The sequence below is a fragment of the Tauraco erythrolophus genome, chromosome 10 (assembly GCF_009769465.1).
Source record: "Tauraco erythrolophus isolate bTauEry1 chromosome 10, bTauEry1.pri, whole genome shotgun sequence".
NCBI lineage: Eukaryota > Metazoa > Chordata > Aves > Musophagiformes > Musophagidae > Tauraco > Tauraco erythrolophus.
The window spans coordinates 19,907,388-19,928,889 of NC_141474.1; the positions used below are offsets into that span (position 1 = coordinate 19,907,388).

General features: G+C 43.7%; 1 protein-coding gene across 1 annotated transcript; it reads right to left on the reverse strand.

Annotated features, from left to right (window-relative positions):
* Nucleotides 1–6,144: 6,144 nt before the first annotated feature.
* Nucleotides 6,145–15,870, reverse strand: SAMD13 (sterile alpha motif domain containing 13). The gene is made up of 3 exons (XM_009984913.2): nucleotides 15,818–15,870; nucleotides 11,598–11,709; nucleotides 6,145–6,288 (listed from the first exon to the last, which is right to left on the reverse strand). Exons 1-3 carry the CDS (start codon nucleotides 15,868–15,870, stop codon nucleotides 6,145–6,147), a joined length of 309 nt encoding a protein of 102 aa, XP_009983215.1.
* Nucleotides 15,871–21,502: the final 5,632 nt, after the last annotated feature.

Genomic DNA, 21,502 nt, shown 5'->3' on the forward strand with positions numbered 1-21,502 from the left:
CAAGATCCAGCCCAAACTACACACCAGGACAGCAGTTTGCCTCTGCCAGGCTCGCAAAAAACAAGCAGTGGAGAGAACCAGGAAAGGGGCACATGCCCCATTGCTGCTTGCCAGAGAGAGCTGGAGTAGTACTTCACACATCTGAGGGGTAGAAACAAAGGTAATAATTCAGTCCCGCCGTTAGCTGACTGTAGCAGGTCAGGTATTGCTGCAAGTAAATCCTTGCCTGTGGGGACAGGCATTTGTTGCCCAAGTCCTGAAGAATGGAGATGCACAGAGGGGCCAGCTTGGAATGGGAACACAAGGTAACAGAGGCGAGACTAGAAGACACAAAGAAAAGATGGGGAGAAGAAAAGGAGGGGGAAATACAGTGACAGTAAAAATTATCAGACAGTCAAAGAAGAGAGAGAAGAGAAAATAAAAAAAAAAATCAATGAAGACGTATCTCTTCTATCTGGCTACTTCAGAGCTGAAAACACAAACCCAAAACAAACAACATTGGAAGGGCTCAGAACTAGAAAAAGAAGGAATCACAGAAACCTTTGGTGCAGAGGGAAACATAACAAATTAGAGTGCCTGAGTACTGAGGGAGGTTTCTGCCACCTCTCAAGAGTGGTGTGAAGCATGATTAACCACATTAACATCTTCATCCGACTTGAAAAAAGATCAAGTTTTAACGGCCTTGTACTCCTGCAATGTTTCAAAATCTTCTAGATTACACAAATTTCCAGCAAAGGCCCAGGCAAACTGGCACGTGGTATTTATACAGAGGGAAGAGAGAGTAGCAGAAGAGTATCCTTGCAAAAAAAGGTTGCTACACCCAGGCACACACCCACTTCTACACTTCTCCCTACAGTTTGGCCACCAGCTGGGACACAAACTCAGCTACGTGTCCTTTACTTCCTTCCTCCTGCTGCAATCCCCCAGTACAAGACAAAGCAATATTACTCTTGAATCTGAGATCGGTGAAACTGACAAGCCCCCTCTCCCTTTTTTTTCATACGATTTAGCTGCTACAAAGTCAGGGGCGTCTTCAACATGGCAGGTACTGCAGAGTGTTTATAGAGGGGCAGCTGGATTATAGCCATCATCTGGAAAGGGGAAGAGAACATCTTGAAATGAGTGCAAGCCTGCCAAAGGCAAGACATTTGTTGTTGCCTTATCAGCAGATCAGCTGATGATACAGCAGTTATAACCGCTCACTGTTCCTTTAACAAAGATGCTCACGAGTGCAGCGTATAAATACAAGTTATCTCCAGTACTCACCAGCAGCAGTGAAACTCTCACATGGAGATCAAGAGCCACTTCCAGTCTTCATGGTGCTCCCCTTGGGTTCTCCAGGTGCTTGAGGTTACAGCTGTACTCCTCAAATTTACAGAGCCTACCAGCTAATATTATTCTGGGAGTAAGCTGAATACACACCTGGGATCCAAAGGAACATCACGACATCAAACAATTCCTTAATTACAGGGGCTAAGCAAAAAAGAACTTCATGATCTTGTTACATTAGCATATTACAAAGACACACCCTTTCCCAACAGGAATGAAAGCTGTTTACTGAATCAGTCCACCCATTACTCCAATGGGGACTGCCCTTGCAGGCTACCAGTGGGCTAATGACAGCCACTGCCTTCTGCACCTTCCCCAGGGAAAGCTGCTACCAAAACTGAGCAACACAGAGGTGAAGGTGAGTGGAGGCCTTCAGTGCGATGCAACAGGACACAGATGGGCTCTCCCGGCTGACATCCCCAAGCACCCAGTCCTTGTTCTCTGTTAGATGAAGCAGAAGCCAATCCATTGCCTCTGTAAGCTGTTCCTGAGGTAAAGTCAAGAGTAGAGAAGACCCTTCTCTATACCACTCCATTCATCTTACTGAGGTAGTGATGGTTGTGCTGTTCACATGCATGTTTACAGTCAACCCACATGACTTTTGGGCCAAACTCCATTCCTGGAAGGGAAGGAACTGCTGTTCTGACTTGGAAGTAAAAAACCAGAATGAAAGTGAGATGATGTTTTTCTGATCTTGTTCAGACTCAGCTTTCAAATTTTAGAATTTTATTTAAATTCTAAATTTAAATATTGCCATTAAAAAGAACTGAGAAATAAAATTGAGCTTCCCCCAGACTCACAGAAAGTAAGACCGTCTGCTTTCCAAATAACTGTGATTGTAACTGAAATGTGACAGTGGAAAGAGGAGTGTTGAAGATAACAGACCAATTAAATGCTGATTTTCAAAGAGATGAAGAGGTAAAGGACTTGGTAGAACTTGAACATCTTGAAAGAAGCAGTGAAAAGAGAGATGAGTTCATACAGCAAATAATCACTGACAGTGAGGGCTTATGTGACATTTTGCCTGGGCCATTTCTAACCATGAGTGACACATGGGTGGCTACTCCCTTCACTACAGCTGCCAAGTCTTGTCCTATAATTATAAGAGTAAAGCATTTTCTACAAATAGGTAAAGTACAGCACATTAGAGCAAACTTTTAAAGGGAACAAAAACACACAGGGATGAGAGATATCAGCAAGCAGACAGAACAATTTTCTCTGGATTGAGAAAGTGACCTTGGTGGACAGGCACAGACACAGCCTCCATACTTTGCCAACAGTTGCCTTCCATGTGCTTTGTGTGTGGTACTTGGTGCTACATTTGAATGCAAAAAGAACATGCTCTGCATTGAGTGTCTACAGCTTGAGAGGAGAGCAAACATCAGAGCTGATGAACAACACTAATATGTATTTCACAACTACCAGACCAAAAAAGGCATACTGTATTGCTTTCAAATTATTTTTAAAAGTGCTATGACAGATTCTGATAGAAGGGTACTAGTGGTATTACAAAAAGGGGAAGAGGAGGGACAGGGAAGAGGAGGGACAGGGAAGAGGAGGGACAGGGAAGAGGAGGGCCCTGGCTGCAGCAAGTCTCTCTGTTCTTGTGCTGACTGGCAGCAGGTCAGGGGAGATGACTGTTGCTTTCCTCCTTAAAGCTGGCTCTAGGAGAAGGCAGCCACTCTCAAAATGGCTGGTTTCAGTTCGAAAGCAGAGACCTGCAGCACTGAGACCCAGTATCAGCTTAGCAGTCAGACACCTGGCAGCTTAGCCACCACCCAAAGCACAGGGAGGGCTTTTATGGACGAGGGACTCTCCTTGCTGCCGGCACATTAAGGGCATGTTATAAACTGGGATCCTGCATAGCTGTGCGACTCAGAACTGCGGTATTGACATGCTATCTAGTGATGCCCATCAGTCGCTTCCTCATCTCAACAGCAGCTGTGTTTTCTGCAAGAGGAATGGTAGCTAAAAATAATCTGGCTTTGACTTCCTCTTTCAAACCCTCCAGTCTCTTTTTAAAAGATTTTTTGTTCTCCCAGAAACAGCAAAGAGAATGTAACAGACAAAACCAGAACGGTCACCTGCACAAAGAACAGCAGCATTAGAAAGCTCAGAGAACAGTAGGAAGCTACAACAAAGATCAGGGACAGCAAAAAAATTTAACAGTTCTGAGCAACATCCTTCAAATTCGCTTTCACTTGCAGCAAGCTTTCTGTGAGCCCTCTACTTGTATGAACCAGTTAGCAGTGTTAATCAAAAGGGAACACAATCTGGATGTTTCTGAATGCAATTAATTTGCTCATTAAAACATATTTTTTAAAAAAAAGAACAGTGCTCAGCAATCACCAAATGCGCTCTCACGGCTGCAGAGTAAAGATTTTTACTCCCTCATGGAATAAATATGTTTTACTTTTAATTCTGTGTCATCCATAGATCTACAAAATGTGCCAATCCCACACCAAACATGCAAATGGAGAAAAAGAGATATTCAATTGATCCTTCAGTAACATAGCACTACGTACTCTCCTCCAACAATAATCCTACAAATACAGGGCTGTAGGCATCTCCAGACTGCTACACGCAGTTGCTTCACATAATATCCTTTTCATAAATATACCTAATTCTATATTAAAATATTTAAAAGTTTCATGTATAATTTTTTGATTGCAGCCTGTAATTAGCTTGATACAGACTGTACCTGAAAGCTTCTCAAGGCAAGGACGATGCTTTCTATTTGAATCTAGTCTTCCAGATGATCTCTACTCCCAGTAGGGATCTCTGAACACTGCCCAACTATAAATAAAATCATAAGCAGAATTTAGACTGTGACTTACAAACCTGCTGCTAACAGAGTGATACCTGAAGCAAGCACAGTAAGAAGGGGCAGAAAGAGACATGGTGAATACATCCCCATCTCCTATCATGTGTCTCAAATTCCAAATAAATATGCTGTACAATGTAAAGGTTAGAGAGTATACAAGAAAGCATGCTGCTGTACATAGTTTATGTATTATACTACATATCACGAGCTTCACCTACAGCACAGGTATAAACATGTCTCTATCCCTTCGCAAATCTCAACATCAGAAACCAAAAGCAACTTTTCTAGCACTGGAGCATCAACGGCCACCTCGCACCTGGCAAAGTCAGAAGTGAAGGCAGAGCCACGACCTAGTCAGGAGATTACAGGAGCTTCTCCTTCCTCTCCCTGAATCCTATCCCCACTTGGCAGAAGGCACCACTCTCTTACCTTCTTCCCTTCTCAGCTGCACCCCCTCATCTTTTCCTTCCATACAATTTCCGCTTTCACCACGTTGTCCTGCTTATTTCCTGGTTCCTTCTCAGCCTCACCGATGCAATCCCACATCCTGGTTTCAGGGGTCATCACAAAGCTCTCCGAGCCAGAGAAGACGGTGAGCCCAGACAGTGCTTAGCACCATCAGTGGGCTGCCTCCCAGGCATTCTAGGGTAAACCACCCCGTGGTACCAGGCCCAGCACAGTGCCTCTGCACCACTGACAGCTCTAGAAAGGGGTAAGAGAAGCACAGGTGTTACTGGTGAACTGTGACCAGGGCTTCTCCTTCAGCAGTACATAACACTAGATAAGAAAAAGTAAAAATAACGAAATCTTTAGGTATCTCGGTAGGTGGTGATAATGGTAATCACAAAAGCATAGAATATTCAATAGGTTTTGGTACGTTTTTAATGGGAAAATGGAGAAAAACAGGAGCTCCAATATTTCACAACAAAGAAACATGAGAAAGTAAAAGATCTGTAAACTGAATCCAAACGTAAGCAATGCTTTATTGGGATATAGCAAGCAATCTATCAAATAGGGAACTGGTACAAACAGATTGAACAAGACTCTCTTTTAACAGAGATGTATGGTGACGAGACAGCTTCTTTCAGTTTTTAAAACAAGTATTCAAACCGTTAAGTAAAGCATTAAAAAAAAAAAATCAACCATTACAACACCAATGACAGACAATATTAAAAATGTGCAGAATTTTACTCTTTTTACAGATTTCTGCATAATGTTAGAAAACAAGTTATCATAAATTAAAAAAGGAATAAAATGAAATGAAGCTTTTTTTGTTTTGCAAAGCAACACAAACTTTAAAAACCCAACTATACTTTACATAGAACTACTCTTAAAAACAGGTGAAACAAGCAGAAAATTTGAAGGACAGCAAAAAATACACAACCCAGTTTCACCTGTCAGCAACACCTTCTGTTATCGAAGGGGTTATGTTAGTTGTATGTACAGCTTTAAACATTGCAACATACCACGAGTAAACCTTAATAAGGTCAAAATAGGACCCTCTGCAAAAAAGGGTGAGTTGGCAAGTGTCAGTCCCATCCTAAAATTGTAAGTAGTAATAATTTTAGTAGGTCTTCAATGTAAATTGAAACCTACTTTAATTGGTTTCTCTCTCCCAAAGACGCACGTAAACTTTATTTGGGTTGGTTTTTTTCTTGGTATTTTAATTCATGAAATCAAGAACATGTCCGGCTCAAAAATGAGAACGACGTACCTCCCTTTTGTTCTGGATACAGTGATGTAGCTATCTCAACATGCTCATTGACAATTCCTAAAAGAGAAAATCATTATGTACTATGTAAAAAATACACACCACCTCTCTCAGTTCAGACTCAGTATATAGTATATTGCCAACTCTATCCAATAGGATATATATTGTAATTTGGTTTAAATTCTTATAGATACATTCTCTCTTTACAAAGTTCCATCACTTGAAACCAAATTGCTTATTTATTGTTTGAGGCACAACATGACCCCAATTAGACAATTCGCTATAGAGAGTTGTTCTTTAGATGTTGTGTCTGTAGAGGTTTTACGTGATATTCATAGATTTTCAGCGCAGGCCCCAGTTTTAATGAAAGTCCAGTCAGTACATCATTTCTTGTCATCAACAGTAATGATTTGCCATCAATTTCCTATAAGAAGAATTAAAGAGTTGATAAAGACAAATGTACCAATCTAACAGATGACAACAGTCATGCAACAAATGGAAGACTACAGAGGATCAATGAGAAAATAAATAGTAGCCTTTATTTTCCTGAAACTATGTTTATAGCTGCTAAATTCTGCTGTCTGCTTTTCAAATGCTCACCTGTGCTGACTAAGGCATAAGTATTATTAAGTCAAGCACCATACCCAAATGAGCCAGTTTCAAAATTCCCTCCTTGTAAACCTGTTTCAAATTAATAGGTACATGTGCAGATTGCCTAATCATCAGCCATTAAGGGAAAGATACTCTTAAGAAGAAAGCTTATGAAGTGCAGTTCAGAAGAATTACTGTTGACAGCAATATGCAAGTTTGGACTAGTCAGTATCTGCTAATAACTTCAGCTGCCTTCTTTAAAAGGCCAACCTTCCCATGCTTCCTGTGGGGGAAAAAAACCCCAAGACTCCTACAATTAGAAACTTTAGAAGGGTCTAACTGTGGAGCTCAACACTCAGGGAACTTCTCTTTCTCCACTTACAATGGAAGAGGCTAAAAGCAGCAACTCCTCATCTTAGGTCTCAACAACCTCTACTTGTTCCTGCTTAAAATTCCCACTTTGACATCACAGATATGTTGAGGTTTTTTTCTCTCAAACCTTGGCTTTCTCACCTATTTAGATTAGAAATCCTGTAGGCTTTGGGTTTTTTTCCACCTCAAAACCTTGTATGTTTGAAAACTACCTGTAAATGATTTCTTTAAAGGTCACAATGGAAGAGAAAGAATCCACATCTCTCAACTCCCATCTCCAGTTTAGACATGGGACCATCCTTTTCTTTACACATTCCTACAGTTCAGGAAACAGGAGCTACACCTACTCAACAATGCATTGATTGGTGTCTCACAACACAGCAAGACCTCCCATGGTTGTCATACAGCCTTATGGCATTCTCCTGCACTGGACTTCACTCTGCTGTTGCGCTCGTTTTTACTTTTAATAAAAAAAAACACTGTTAAATGTTGAATTGTTTATCAATAGCAGACAACCAGTTCAAATGCTTGCATATACTGTTGTTGTCCATATACCGCTAAAATTTTGTATTTTTATAAATATTATAAACATCACACATCAATTTATCCCACTGCAGTATCTTCCTTACAAATATTAAATGTCTTTGAAATGTCAGAGATCTCATCCTTGGTTACAACTCAACATGAAAAGAGTTCAGCACGAATTTGTCCAGACTGATCTCTCTTATGATTTGATAAAGTTTATAAATGCAAAATAGATGAACAAACCACAACACAGACAAAGATCAGCTAAAAGTGGAATTTCTTTAAAATCTGCCCAAGAGATAAAACTGGTAATCCCTCAGAAGATCACAATGTAACAGTATTTCTAGAAGAAAAAAAGTTTCCAATAACTTTTTACCCAATTATAGCAGATGCTTCTTTCCAGTTACTGTTGAGAATGTTAATTGTTAACACCAGTTTCTATTCTCTCTTTTCCATTCATCACAATTCTTTCTGTGGGAATTTTGACACCAGTGAGTATTTTGCTTATTGCTATGACCAATCTGAAGTTGCCTTCTCTGCTGCTGCTCAACGATGCTATGGAGAAAGAACAGCCTCCAGCTTGGTAGGATTCAAATTAAGTAAATCCAGTACCCGGAAAAGGAGAAACTCCCAAGAATAGGAAAAGAGCATCTATTCCTTTCCCTTCTTCTTCCACAGGGTTTCCCATGGATTCCAGAAATGTTGATAATTACTAAGACTTTCACTGAATAGAAAACTGATTCTTTAAACACATCTGAGTAGAAATAAGTGATTATGTATTCGGAATTCAAGTGGTTTATATCTTTGTGTCTGTTGTAAGCTTTACCTTTTCCAATTCTTTTTAGTTTTCCGCTTAAATCTGCTTCTGTGGATTCCATTCCATTTTCTGGCATCAGGTAAGATTTTGTATGCTTTGGTGACTTCTCTGAATTTCTTCTCTGGTACTTCTCCATTTTCTGGATTTTTTCAGGACACAACTTCAATGCGCCAGCTTTTGGTATGCTGTTTTAATATCATCTGCAGAGGCATTCCTCTGCACAACTAGAGCTAACAGTAATTCCACACTGTGCCAGGATGACCTCAGCAGCAATACCATATTGTCTTCAGCAAATAACCAGAGGACCAGTTAAGCTTCAAGTCCTCCCAGCACTCCTTCTGCTCTTTCTCCAAGTGACAAAGAACTGCAAGGTAGTAAACTGCAAAAGTAGAGCTAACAGGAAAGCATGACAGCCAGCATGCCCACACGGTCCTCCATGCCATGGCTCTGCTAGAAAGCAGCAGTGGACACAAGCTGGCATCAAACCTGTTTCCCTTCTGGTAAGGCATTGCAGTGAGGCCAGCAAAGTACCACTAGGTTACTTGGGCTTATCTGGCTATTGCAATACTAACAGTTAAGAAGCCACATAAGCAATAATGAAGGTCAGGCATTGCACCAGCATGTCTGGAGACATGGCAAACAGCTTCGGTCACGGAGTGAGCCACAGCAACCTGTGCTTCCAGGGCTCCTAGAGAAAACTCAGCCATGTACTGGCAGGCAGTGGTTCTCTGAAGGTGTTCACAACCTCACCCTGCACCTGGTCTGCCTCTCTCTTTAGTCATCCTCTCTTCCCAGCTTCTTGGCTTGTCTGATTTGCTTGCTGATGTTATGGGTTTTTGTTATTGGGCAGTACCTTTCAGTTGAATGTTTTCATCAGTGACCTCTTTTGACTTGCTGACATCAGTGGAACTCCAAGAAGGAATAAAGTATGATTATCATACAATCGTCACTTCTTTAGCAGCACTTAAAATATAGTTTTAATAAAACATTCTATGGTCATTAAAACATCTTCACATTTTCCTTTAAATGCTGTAAGAAAAATCCAGGTTTTAAAAATTCTTTGAGTTACTTGCTTTGGGCGAGTCCAGATGTATTCAAATTCATCAAAAGAAAGTGCGGACTCAGTTACTGTTGTGTAAGAGCTGAATGTAATAATAGATCTCATGACTACATTCTGGGCTATGGATGTTTTGTAAGGAAACCATTGTGCTACCCCTACTGAAGCAGTTCAGTGGAAAACAACTTCCCAGTGCTGTAGGTGAAACAGAGTACTTTCCTATACCATTTACAACCTCATTCTCCTTCCAGTACATATCCAGTGCAGCAGCAGATCAAACAAATTTAGGTTTCTGGGGCCCAGGCAAGCTGCAGTACAAATGACAGAGAAAAACAGAGATGGCCAGAGCTTCAGCTGCATGCCTGGTGACTCTATAGACAGAGCATGGCTACAGGTTCAAAGTGAACCTGACTGCACTACCACACCTGGAAGGCCTGGGAGATCCTCATAACAAATACCATAAATACACAGAGTTAAACTTAGCAGCTGGGAAACAGTGTATAGGAAACAGAACACCACCACCGGTAAGATGTTAGCGACAGGATTGCTCCTGGGGCTGTTCCTAGTGGAAAAAGGGAATGGGCTGGCAGAGCTGGCATGGAGCACCAGGCACTTGCTGCTCCTCGTGCTGCTGAGGGAATGGAGGGGGAAGGGAGTAGCAATGACTTCTGCTGTGATTGTCCATCCCACATCTGCTGGCCACATCCTGGTTGCAGCTGTCAGCTTCTCTCTCTCTCCAAGGCTTTGGCATAAAGTGAAGTTGGCAGTGGAATCACAGCCACATTTCTGCCCATGGCTACCCTAGCAGAGCCCTGGCAACCCATTGCTAAAAAGCAGCTTACTTCAGCTATCCTCCTGAAGCCACTTGCCCTCACTGCAGGATACTAATAAAACCTTTACAATCTACTTCTATATTGCTTTCCATCAGGCTGTTGCAAATTGCTTTCTCAAAACTCATGAGTTAGCCTCACCTTGCTGCTGCAAGATCAGTAGTAATTACTTCAGTATTATTGACAAGCCAGCTGAGGTGCAGAGAGGTTAAGATATTTGATGAAAGTCAGAGGTATCTGTCAGTACAAGGAAAAAAACGCCAGAGGCCGCAATTACTTTGCCTGTGTGGTTTTTTTAAGCCACGATTCCAGGGCTGTTGAGGAGACATGGATGCTGGTATTAAGGAATGTATACACTGAAACAATGTTTTTGCCTGGTTATCCATCTTCAAATTCTGAAAAATTAGTAGCAGCTGCAGAAAGAGCCTCTCTCTGCACCCTGTCAGAGAGTTACCTAACACCTGGCTTTTCACCCCTGAGAATTAAAAGTGCTAAATTTAGATACTCTGTCACACTCATCAATTACAATCAGATGGGATTTCACTGTCCAGGTGCTGAAGGTCCGCAAGAAGGTCAGCAAGATCAACCTGACCAACAGTAACATTATTTCACGTTAGAGGTACAGTTTCCCTGCAAAGCTGCCAATGACTTGCACTAGCTCAGTGCCTTGGAAGGTCAAGCCATCTATTTTGATAACTAAATACGAGTGTTGGTAACTAATTTCCTGGTAGTCACAAGCAAACCTATAGACTTATCAGGGAAGGTGCTGAACTGACAATACGGAGATGTAAATTCCTTCTCTATGGAACGGCTGGGCTGTAGGCCAAGTAAGCCAGCTTCCCTACTCTGCCCCACTGATACACCCCACCACTGTGCTGACAGGCGACTTACAAGAGGCCATATGACTGTTAAGCTCTTTGCTAATCAAAACTACCAAAAGAAGCCATCCATGAGCATCAGCACTTACAAGGCACAGAAATTAAGACCCAACCTCTTTCTCAGACTGAGTCCTACAAACATGCTGCTCCCATGCCTAAAAAGACTCTTCTCCTTTATTGCCAACTTGTCCTTTCCCTGTTCACTTGCACTGCCAAATTCAGTGCAACACAGCAGCCCTTTTTTCACCCTAAGTTTTCAAAAGCGACTTGCTTCTTAGGAGCCCCAGATTTTATAAATACTCCTAAGTGTATTTGCACAATACATTAAGGAAGAAGAGAATCACCATTCACATTTTAAATGACAAGATAGTGAAACTGAGTGGGTTGTACAGGAAGACTAAGTCCAAGCCTGAAAATTTGTTTAGATTCCTCACCTTTCACATGACTGTTTTAAACAAACTTTAAGACATCATCCACACCTTGTAGAACAATATTATTACTCAAAGATCGTAGTCCCATGGATTTTTACCCAATAACAGACTCAAATGCCCCCATTAATGTGGGATTTTCACTCCCATTTAACAGTACATAACTAGGTCCATGGCAAAAACGTGCAATGTGAGAAACTGGTGGCAGTCAAAAAGTGTTTCCTAAAAGATTTACCTGTTCTTGAAAAGCATTGGCTTGTTCTTCAAATCCAGCTGTTCTGAAATAATTCACAACATCAATAACGGCCCAGTCAGCAGGATCCGGAGGTCTTCCGTTCTCTACTGAACTGAAAAGAACAAATCCAGACAAGTAAACACTAAATATGTGCAGAGGATCTGCTGCTTCTTTGTGCATACCCCATGTACATCCCCTCTTCCCTTGTTCCTCCAGGAAAAGTATCCTTCAACACACACTCCCCACCCTGATACAGAAGAACAGTCACTCCTGTTTCTCTTCAGTTTCAAAGACCTGATGCTAGGGACAACCGAGGCCCCTCTCCCTTCAGAAAAGAAGAAAGGATATGAATCTTCACATCAGCCAAAGGTAACCAGTCAGGATCTTTTCCTGCAAGTGTGCTGCCTCTGCAGTTGGAGAACAAAGACTACCACGACTGAGGTACCAAATCCCTGTCTTTCAAGACTGCAGCTTGTTTTCAGCTACCTAGTACTTATAAAGAACTGCAGTATGTGGATTATTCTTTTCCCATATGAGACGGTGCTTCCTTGTAACATGCATAGAAACTACTGGAAATCATCTCTACCTTGTAAAACAAAGGGTAGGGAAAAAAAAAAAAAAAAGAGGCACCAATGATTGTACTAATTGCTTGATATAGAAAATTTACCAAAATTGTTTATGGACTCATCTTTGGACAAATCTATGGACTATTAAAATAGCTATGAACCTGAGAAAACATGTATTAAACTGAAACAGAATGAATTCCTTCTGTGATTGACCTCAGGCAATTGCTTTCCACAGTAGCAAAAACAACCAATCATTCATATTACTATCCTTCTCCTGCACTTTTTATCCTCAACCTGCCTTCACCCTATCTCAGATAACCTTTGTGTATCTGCAAGTTCTTGGTAAAAAAGACACACAGTGACCTTGATTGCCTTTCCTATAGCAATTCAGGAGGACAAAGAGCAAGACATCAAAAGAAAGAACTACTTTAACATGTTTCTCCAACTAGAAGTCTCAAAGTTCATTCCAGACATTTTCCACTGTTCTGTATGCAGAACCATGACGCTAACAAAGAAATATAAAAAATGTACAGATCAGGGCAGATGTCAGAATCCTGTCTGTTTCAGGTCCCAAAGCTTAGAGGCAAGACTTTGCTTTTCAACAGCACCAGGCAGAAAAGAAACACAGATTATACTGTCCTGACAGCAGTTTTGCTCTGTCCTTCAAACTTTTCTTTTCCAACCGTCACCACCTCTGTCTTGCCTAGATTTGTACATCTTTCAGCAAAATAACCGAGTGAATCAGGGGCCAACCATTTTTCCAACTTGAAGAGAAACTAACAGCATCACATATAGTGCCTCCCATCACTGTTTCTACATCATCCCAATTTCTACAGCTAGCTGAGCCCTAGGAAGGAAGACTCGTGAACATAATCATTTTTGCTTCTCCTCTAATTCTTGGAACGTACCTGTCAATATTGCAACAAAATTCTGGCCCTAGGGACTCACGCTGCAACCTCGATATCACACCGTATGTTGCACTCAGCCTTCTAAAAGCAGTTTGTTTCACTTATCACATGGAATATACACATATCTCAGAGCAACGACCAAAGGGCAGGAGTTTCTTAATTTTGCTCATCAAGTAACAACTTCATGAATCGCCTCACTGATTGTGATTACATAGAACAGCAACACTCAGCAAAATTGAAAATGAGACTATCTGGCTTTATCAGAGATGCATTTTATTTTATTTTTTTGTAAATCAAAGAATGTCTTTCAATTAAGACTTTGGTGTTGTGCACATTCTAAGGCTTAAGAAGTAAAACGTGAAAAGCACCACACAAAACCTACGCGTTTTTAAAAAGCAGCATTTGAAGAACTGTGTTTAAATCTTTGAGTTTTCCTTAAGACAGTCACTTTCAACGACTCAACTTCTACTTAAAATTAAAAATAAACAAACAAAACCTCAACAATTCAGCATTTGAAAAAAAAAAAACAAAACATAGGAAATCATAAAAGAGATTGAATTTAATTCTTTCTAAATAGCAAATAAAAGATTCAGTCTGTAAAAATACCTCCTAAATGTATTTTGCTTACTTCCCAAAACACTTTATTTCAAACTAAATATGGTCCCAAATCCTCCTTCCCAGAATTTTGCATTTCAGCCCAGGTGCATTAGTTCTTCGTGTAGCTCTTCTTTTACCACTAGGGAACTACAGCTTTGTCCAGCCCCATCCCAGGCCCAACTGCAGTGACTTCAGGGGCCCTACCTTAGTCATTAACTAATCACAGGAAATAATTGCAAGTTCCTGCCTCATGGAATAACATTGTGCTGGACCTCAAGTGGAGCCAACTTCCACAGCTACAGCTGCAGAAGACTCAAAGGCATGTGTCAGGCTGTTGGAGGCTGGCTGGATTTTAACCCATCTACCTACACAGATGCTCATTTGGCTTCTAGACTTCAACAGTCTCCTCCTTGCCCTGCTGTTACACATGGCTCTATTCTCTAGACAAGAAAAGGGAATATATAGCAGCCACAGCTTAGCCATACACCGTTTTATGCCAGACATCCTGGATGCTGTAAAATCTTAAGAGGACTGGCATAACTGATAACAAACAAAGATTAGGCTTGTCTGCTTTTCACCACTGTCCCTGTGCCTTTATTGCCATCATGTGGCAGAAGTAGCAAGGCTTGAGAGGATATAGCTGTGAACAAACAGATTTTATCCAAGCTATTTATAACCACTTCAAGACAGTGCCAAATACTTCTTTTGTAGATATGCACGCATACATGCTGTATACAGTCATTTAGAAACCACAGCTCCTGATCAGTTTAATTACAATCCCCATCAGTTTTAAGAAGCCACCTTCACAATTAGTAGTTGAACCTTTATCACCTAAGCCTCAGCGGAAAATGATTAAATGTAAACTGTCCTTGCTTTGACTGCCTTCCTTCTCCTCCCACCACAGAGTTCTCATTGTAGAAGCAAGACTGCCAACAGAAGGTGGCTTCTGAGGAACACACACAGCATAATCTATTCATAGTCACTGAAGAGAGAAATGCATTTTATGTTGGTGTGGCGTAATCAATGTTTCAAGTGAAGGGGCAGCATGCTGATTTTACCAGCACCCATCAGATCTTTTGATGCTGTGTTGTAATCAGGTGTTTTATCGGCATCCTGAAGTGATCATTATTATTATTAATAATAATAATAGTTCTCTAGTGCCTGGGACCCTGCACATTGTCAGGTTTTATCGGAAGGCTTATGGAAAAGAGATCTGAAGAAGAATGAAGTGCAGCTTTGCAGAAGTGTTGCAGTTTGAGAGGACAGACTAAGAACTCTCTCTAGTACCTTTCTTCATGTTTTGTTTTGGGGTTTTTTTAGATATATGTATATAAATATAGATATATTAATCTCAGCACAGCTTCTATAACCCTAAAGCAGCAAGGCCAAATTTTTCCATGCAGAACTCCACTTCTCAGATGGTAACTTTATTCAGAATTGCTAATCCTAATCTAAGAATTGCTGACCTTTAAGGATACAGAAATACCTCCAAAACAGTTCCTATCCCTTAGCCTGCAGTCTATAACATGAAAGAAAATGTAGAGCAGTGCACACCATGTCTCTGTCTTATTCTCACCCTTGGTTTGAAGTAAAAACCTAGCAGTTGAGGGCTTCTCCAGCAAACAGCTTTAACTATCTGTTCCAGAAGAGAATTGACACCAAAGAATCTGCTGCTACTGCCTCTCAATTCTAGATGGCTGGGAAGTCAGCAGAGAAGGGCATATGTCTCTCTGAATGAGACAGAGAAGAGACTTCCACACAGGACTCTTCTCGCCATCAGGCACCAGTTCTGCAAAGGCCACCCTAGAAGATAGGTGAGCAGAGGTAGAGTATTGGTTACAGGGCTACCACTAGCTTTAGTCTCTGGTTGAGAGGAGAAATCAATGAAGAAAAGTATATTCCTAACTTAAGTTACTAGCTTCTGCATCCCTCCATTGCTATACAGTCCTCACACATGTCCCTTTTTTTCAATTTGATGCTCGAGGCTCTTCTATTTTGAAGCTGAAATACAATGAAAGTAATTGAGAACAGGGAAGGTTTGAAATAAGCAAAGAGGTGCCTACCTTTGCCAACAGCATTAAGTCAAAGGAAAACTGCAATCAAAATCCATGTGCTGTTTACATAAACTGAACACTATGGATTCACTTACTTTTTGACATCCAGAGAGCCATTTTCCTTGTTTTCCATGTCAACAGTTAGCATGGGGAGGATAGAGGTTTCTTTTACTTCAGCAACTGATCAATAGGGGGGAAAAAAGCTGTGTTTAATCATTGGTAGTATGAAAAGAGTAACATAATGTAACAGAAACAAGCATTCTACAGGAACACAACCATGTTTCCACCTGAGAGCAAAAGTGCTGTCAAAGACTGCTTTCCTCAGAAGCCTGTCAAAGCTGACAATAGCTAACGAACTAGGAAAAGTTGACCTGTCCTTTGAACACAAGAAATATTTCATGCCTGAAAATCAAGAAAGGTAATGTTACATTTGATCCTTTTTGAAACTAATAAAATTTTGATCAAACTATATATTCATTCATACACATAGAGACTGACCTGCAATATATAGCCAGATATCAAGTGGGCTTATTAAGCCTTCAGTCATCCCTCTATACAGAGGATCCGAGCAGACATATGATCTTATCCCTGGCGAGGTTTTGAAATCCATAGCCTTGTTTTACGAATGGGGAGTCTGGGATACAGACGAGTACAAAGTGACTTATACCCAGCTCACACATAAAGCTGGTAAGCAGAGTTACTAATTGAGCCCAAATCTCCTGAAACCTAAATCAGTTTCTTGTTTGTAAGACCACCCTTCCTGCACTAGCATAGCTTCTTCTATAGGTATGGTATACTGAACTCTGAAAAGAAAAGGAGCATACGAAGGACACAGAAGAAAATCCAGTTTGTTTCCCTCCTTGCAGCATGCTGGAGTACTTTCACCATGCAGCTTTTTCCACCGCTCCACAGAACATGCAGAAACGACCTGAGCCTTTTCGTTATGTTCTCAAGTAAGCCATTTCTATTTCAGAGAGCACCAAAGAACTAACCAAGGACTCAGGATGTTCTTGCTGTAGCACTAATGGATGCCAGTGAAATGTCACAGAGCTCTAGGAAGTACAGAACAGGGAAATCGCACCCTTCAGCTAAAACTTTGCAAAAATAGAGGATAACAATTAATACTGCTGTTAAAGGGAAAAAAAAAGGGGGGAGGGGAAAGACCCTTTATTATACAGCTAGCAGCATGTCAAGCACCAAGAAAACAGTGACAAACTAATGGAAAAGATGCTTCTTCCTGCACCGCTGACCGAGTAACTCAACGCGTTCCCTCAAATCACTTCTTGGTTCACCTGAGGTGACTGCAAAACGACGACCGCACCAGCCCGCCCGCGGAAGGTGCCCCCGCCGCGGCCGCGCAGGACCCGCAGCCACGCCGGGCTCGGGGCAGGGCACCTTCCGCGGAGCCGCCGCCCGGGCGCCGGGGCTGGGGGCGCTCCCGGGGCTCCCCTTCCTCCCCGGCGAGCGAGCAGACGGCTCCGCCGGGACTGTGTGACACGCGTTCACCATTTCGCACGCATCTCCGAACCGCTCGCCAGGCAGCACTGCACCACATTGTCATTTTGGGGCTCGGGGGGTGGGGGTGGGGGAAGGAAGACAGAAAAACCTACCTACGAGCAACTAAACCAGAGCATTGCTGCCGGCTGCTCCGGAGCGGCGGAGCCCCCGGCCCCCGCCCCCCCGCCGGCAGCGGGGCGCTCGGAGGCGGCTCCGTTTGACACCGGGCAGCAGCCCCGCCTGGCTCCCGGCCCGCGTGACGCGGCCGCCACACACGGCCCGCACCAACCGCCGCCCGCGTCATGGCGGACGTTTTAAAGGCGCAGCGCCGCACCGCCCCCCCCACCCCCCCCGCCGCTGTCAGGGGGCGCCGCGGGGTCCCCCCACCTGCCGCCCCGCAGCAGTCCCCTTCCCCGCAAGCGCCCGCACCGCGGGGGCTCGGGAGGGCGCTCCGGGAAGTCGCTCGGGCTGGGGATGGGAAGGGAGGAAGAGGAGACCGACGCCTGCGGGGAGCGGCTTCCCTCCGGCAGCGCTTACCTGCGGGGGAGCCGCGGGCACGGCGGCGGCGGCAGCGCCGGTGCCCGATCGCCGCGGGCAGGGGCGGCTGCAAACCCGGCCGCGGCACACGGCCGGAGAGGAGCACTCGATGCAAGATTCATGACCTGAGTTTCTTGGGACCTCCTTGCAAACATTTCTACTCCTCCTACCAAATGGGGGGTGTGAAGTAACGGTAAGAGGGAAAAAATCCGCAGATATTTTGTGAAGGATGCTGTACTGAGCCGAGAAAATTTTACACGAGGTGAGAAATCAAGAGATCTCACCTTGAAGAGCAACGAAACTAGTGAAGGGTTTAGAGATCTTGTCCTATGAGGAGCGGCTGAGGGACCTGGCACTGTTTAGTCTGGAGAAGAGCAGGCTCGGGGGGACCTTATCGCTCTCTACAATTACCTGAAAGAAAGTTGTAAGGAGATGGGGGTCGGTCTCTTCTCCCATGTTATGAATGACAGGATGAGAGGGAATGGCCTCAAATTATGCCAGAGGAAATTTAGGTTAGATATCAGGAAGAACTTCTTTACAGAGACGGTTGTGAAGTATTGGAACAGGCTGCCCAGGGCGGTGGTGGAGTCCCCATCCCTGGAGGTGTTTAAAAACCGTGTGGATTTGGTGTTGAGCAACTTGGTTTAGGGACCTTGACAGTGCAGGGTGAATGGTTGGACTCGATGATCTTGAAGGTGTCTTCCAACCAGATGATTCTGTGATTCTAAATAGGAATAGCCAGATCGTGGAAAATTGATAAAGTTACATAAAATTCATTTCTAGAATGAGTTCTTCAACGTGCAGGTGAACAGCAGACACTGGGCATTCTCTGGAACTGGAGCAGCGCAGGCTCTGGGTGACACGAAAGAGGAGTGGTTAAGGACAGCGCAAACGTGCCACCACCACCCTGCCACCACCGGGACAGGGGAGGAGAGGAGATGGAAGCAGTGATTCCTGGGGACAGCTACCTGTCTTACTCCTGTAAGAACCATACTTTCTTTCCCAAGGAGACCCACAGACACCCATGGGATTTACTGTACAGTATGATGCATCTCAAAGTGCCTACAAATGACCAAGTCTGGCCCACTGGCAATAAAATCTCACCCGCAGAGATTAATATAAATGTTGGCAAGTTTCTCCAGCAACTGCACTTTTTTTTTCCTTTATCGAACTAATTTTAAATTTCTTCTTCCAAATTTCCCTTGATTCAAGATGTTTTCTAATGGCATAAAAGTGTTACATAGATGACACACTGTCAGTATTAGGGAAATTAAGCAAGCAATACCAATCAACCAACATGCCCTGCCTTCTCCACACATGAGCTTTCCAGACTTTCCCTCAGCACCAGGGCTGTGTCCCAACCACAACTCAAGGTGCGGTGACCTTTAGACCATCCTTAACAGTCTGGGTTAGTAGAAATTTGTGGGATGTTTTACTTGAAGAATTTCCTTCTGGGTCAAACCACTCCAAATGACACCCTTGCTGTTCACTGTGAGGCAAGGGGGACGTTACAAACTACCTGAGGATTCGTACAGAATCTACTGGTAACTTCAGCCTGATTTCTGCAGAACAAGTCACAGCTCCATGACACAAATGCCCCAGCTGGCACTGACAGACAGAACCTGCTGACCAGCAGAGCAGGCACATGGGACTGTTCCAGGCACTATGCATCTGTTTCACTCCCAGAAGCCTTACTGCATCCTGGCTGCACTTGTGAACAGAGATTCAAGTCACCCAACTGCTAACTGGACACAGTTACAAGCACTAAAATCGCACTGTTGCATGAAGGACTGTAGATGTGACTTCCCCATATTTTGTCTGACTTACATGCTACCAAATAAATAACCAAAGCTCGCAAAAATTATGCAAATAACATGACTTGAGTATTAAGAAGAGTGTTGAGAACAGAGAGCAGTGGGAGTCTTCACTGCTTTGGATTTTAAACAAATGCAAATAAACAAGTTACATAGAATATCAAACCTACTGCACCCTAAACAAAACCCTCTTTACTTCACATCCCAAAGCGTACTGTAAAACATGACATGTTTGTGTTGGACAAGTAAGCCGCGCAAGGCAATTCTTTTTTGTCTCTCAAGAAATAAGCATTCTAAACGAGGCCATAATGAGTTTTCTGCATCAGCTGGTTTCTAACTTCGGTAATGAACTGACATTTGAGGATACAAATATAAACCAGCTATTTTACTCACACTCACCCCTTCCTTCCATTATGTTCTTCAATTAATCCTTAGAGTATCCAATGTGAGGCTCACGCAGCGGATGCATTCTGTCTAAAGACCTTGAACGGCAGAGAGAGGAATTTTAAGAAAACAGGCTTTAAAAAAAATTCAACATGGAATATGATCTGTGGTTTGTATTTTCATTCATTGGGGTATGGTAATTTAATTAAAAAGAGATTATGTCTGGAGGGAGGCAGAGGAGGAAAGTGAATTAGACTTCTGTTTGACTATTTGCATCCTGCTTCTGGCAAAAAATGTTTCCAGGCCATGTAGGGGACAAAGCGAGACCACAGTTGATAGGTTAAGGGGCCAACCCTGTGTGTTTCTGAACTTCCACTGTTACACAAGGAGCAACACACAGAAGCCAGTGTAGGTATCGGACACCGATTGACCTTGTTCTCTGGGTATTGGATGCCAGTTTTCTGCTGAAGTCACTGGAAGGGACCGTAGTACCTGAAGACGAAACGCATTCTGCGTGTGGCAGAGGAGACCGTAGCACCCTCTTAGCTGTGGATACCCTATTTCGGCTTTCCCATAGCAAAATAAAGCCCTTTACGCTTTTCTTATCCTAGTGTCCTGGGTAAAAACGTGGCTAAACACGTTCATAGGAAAAGCTAAGCGAGAAAACGATGAGGGACTTCTGTGGTTTCACGTTGAGGGCAGCTCCTCTGCGTGAACCAGCCTTGTGCGGAGCAGAACGGGTCACATCCGCGTATAGAACACAAACTTCTCCGCCAACAACGCCCGCACGTTTCGGAGCCGCCCCCGGGCACGAAGGCGAGCGGCGGGCACTCGCACGGCGGCCGCGGCGGGCCGGCCCCCCGGGCACTATCCCTGCCGCGAGGCGGCGGTGGCGGCCGCTGCGCCCGCCGCGGCCCCGCCCCGCCCGGAGCCGCCAGCCTGGCGGCCGCGGGGGCTCCTGGGAACGGGAGTCCCGCGGGGGCTGCGCCGCCGGGGAGTGCCTGGGACGGGGCTCTCCAAGCAGCGACTTGCCGCTGCTGACTGCACTATGGCGTGGGACAAACGCGGGAAGGTGCCGTGCTCTTCCTCCGGGTGTTGAGGGAGGTGTGTCGGGGCTGGCCCTGATGGCGGGTGGTTCCTGGCGGCCGGACTGCGAGCGCCGCTCGCCGTGAGGAGGAGTGTAAACCGGAGAGCCACAGCGCTGGGAGATTCCATCCAAACGCGATTAGCGGCCAAATCATCAACAACTCTTAATGCGCAGCTCTGGAGGCAGGGAAAACAGGCTGGTTTTCAGTAATTATTGTCACAGATGTGGAAGTGACCCTTGTTTAAGATCACTGCTTGCCACCCAAACTGAATTAATTTATAGCTGTTTCCAGTCTATTAATAACAGTACTCTAAAAATCCCTTTTGCATCATTTCCTTCCTAGCGATGCAGGACTAAAAGGGAACCTTCCAGGCCATGGAGTTTGATCTCCTGCCATCACAGGCAAGCCCTCACAATGCTGCATCCAGCGCAGGTTTTGAGCCCACAGGGAATCTCACCCA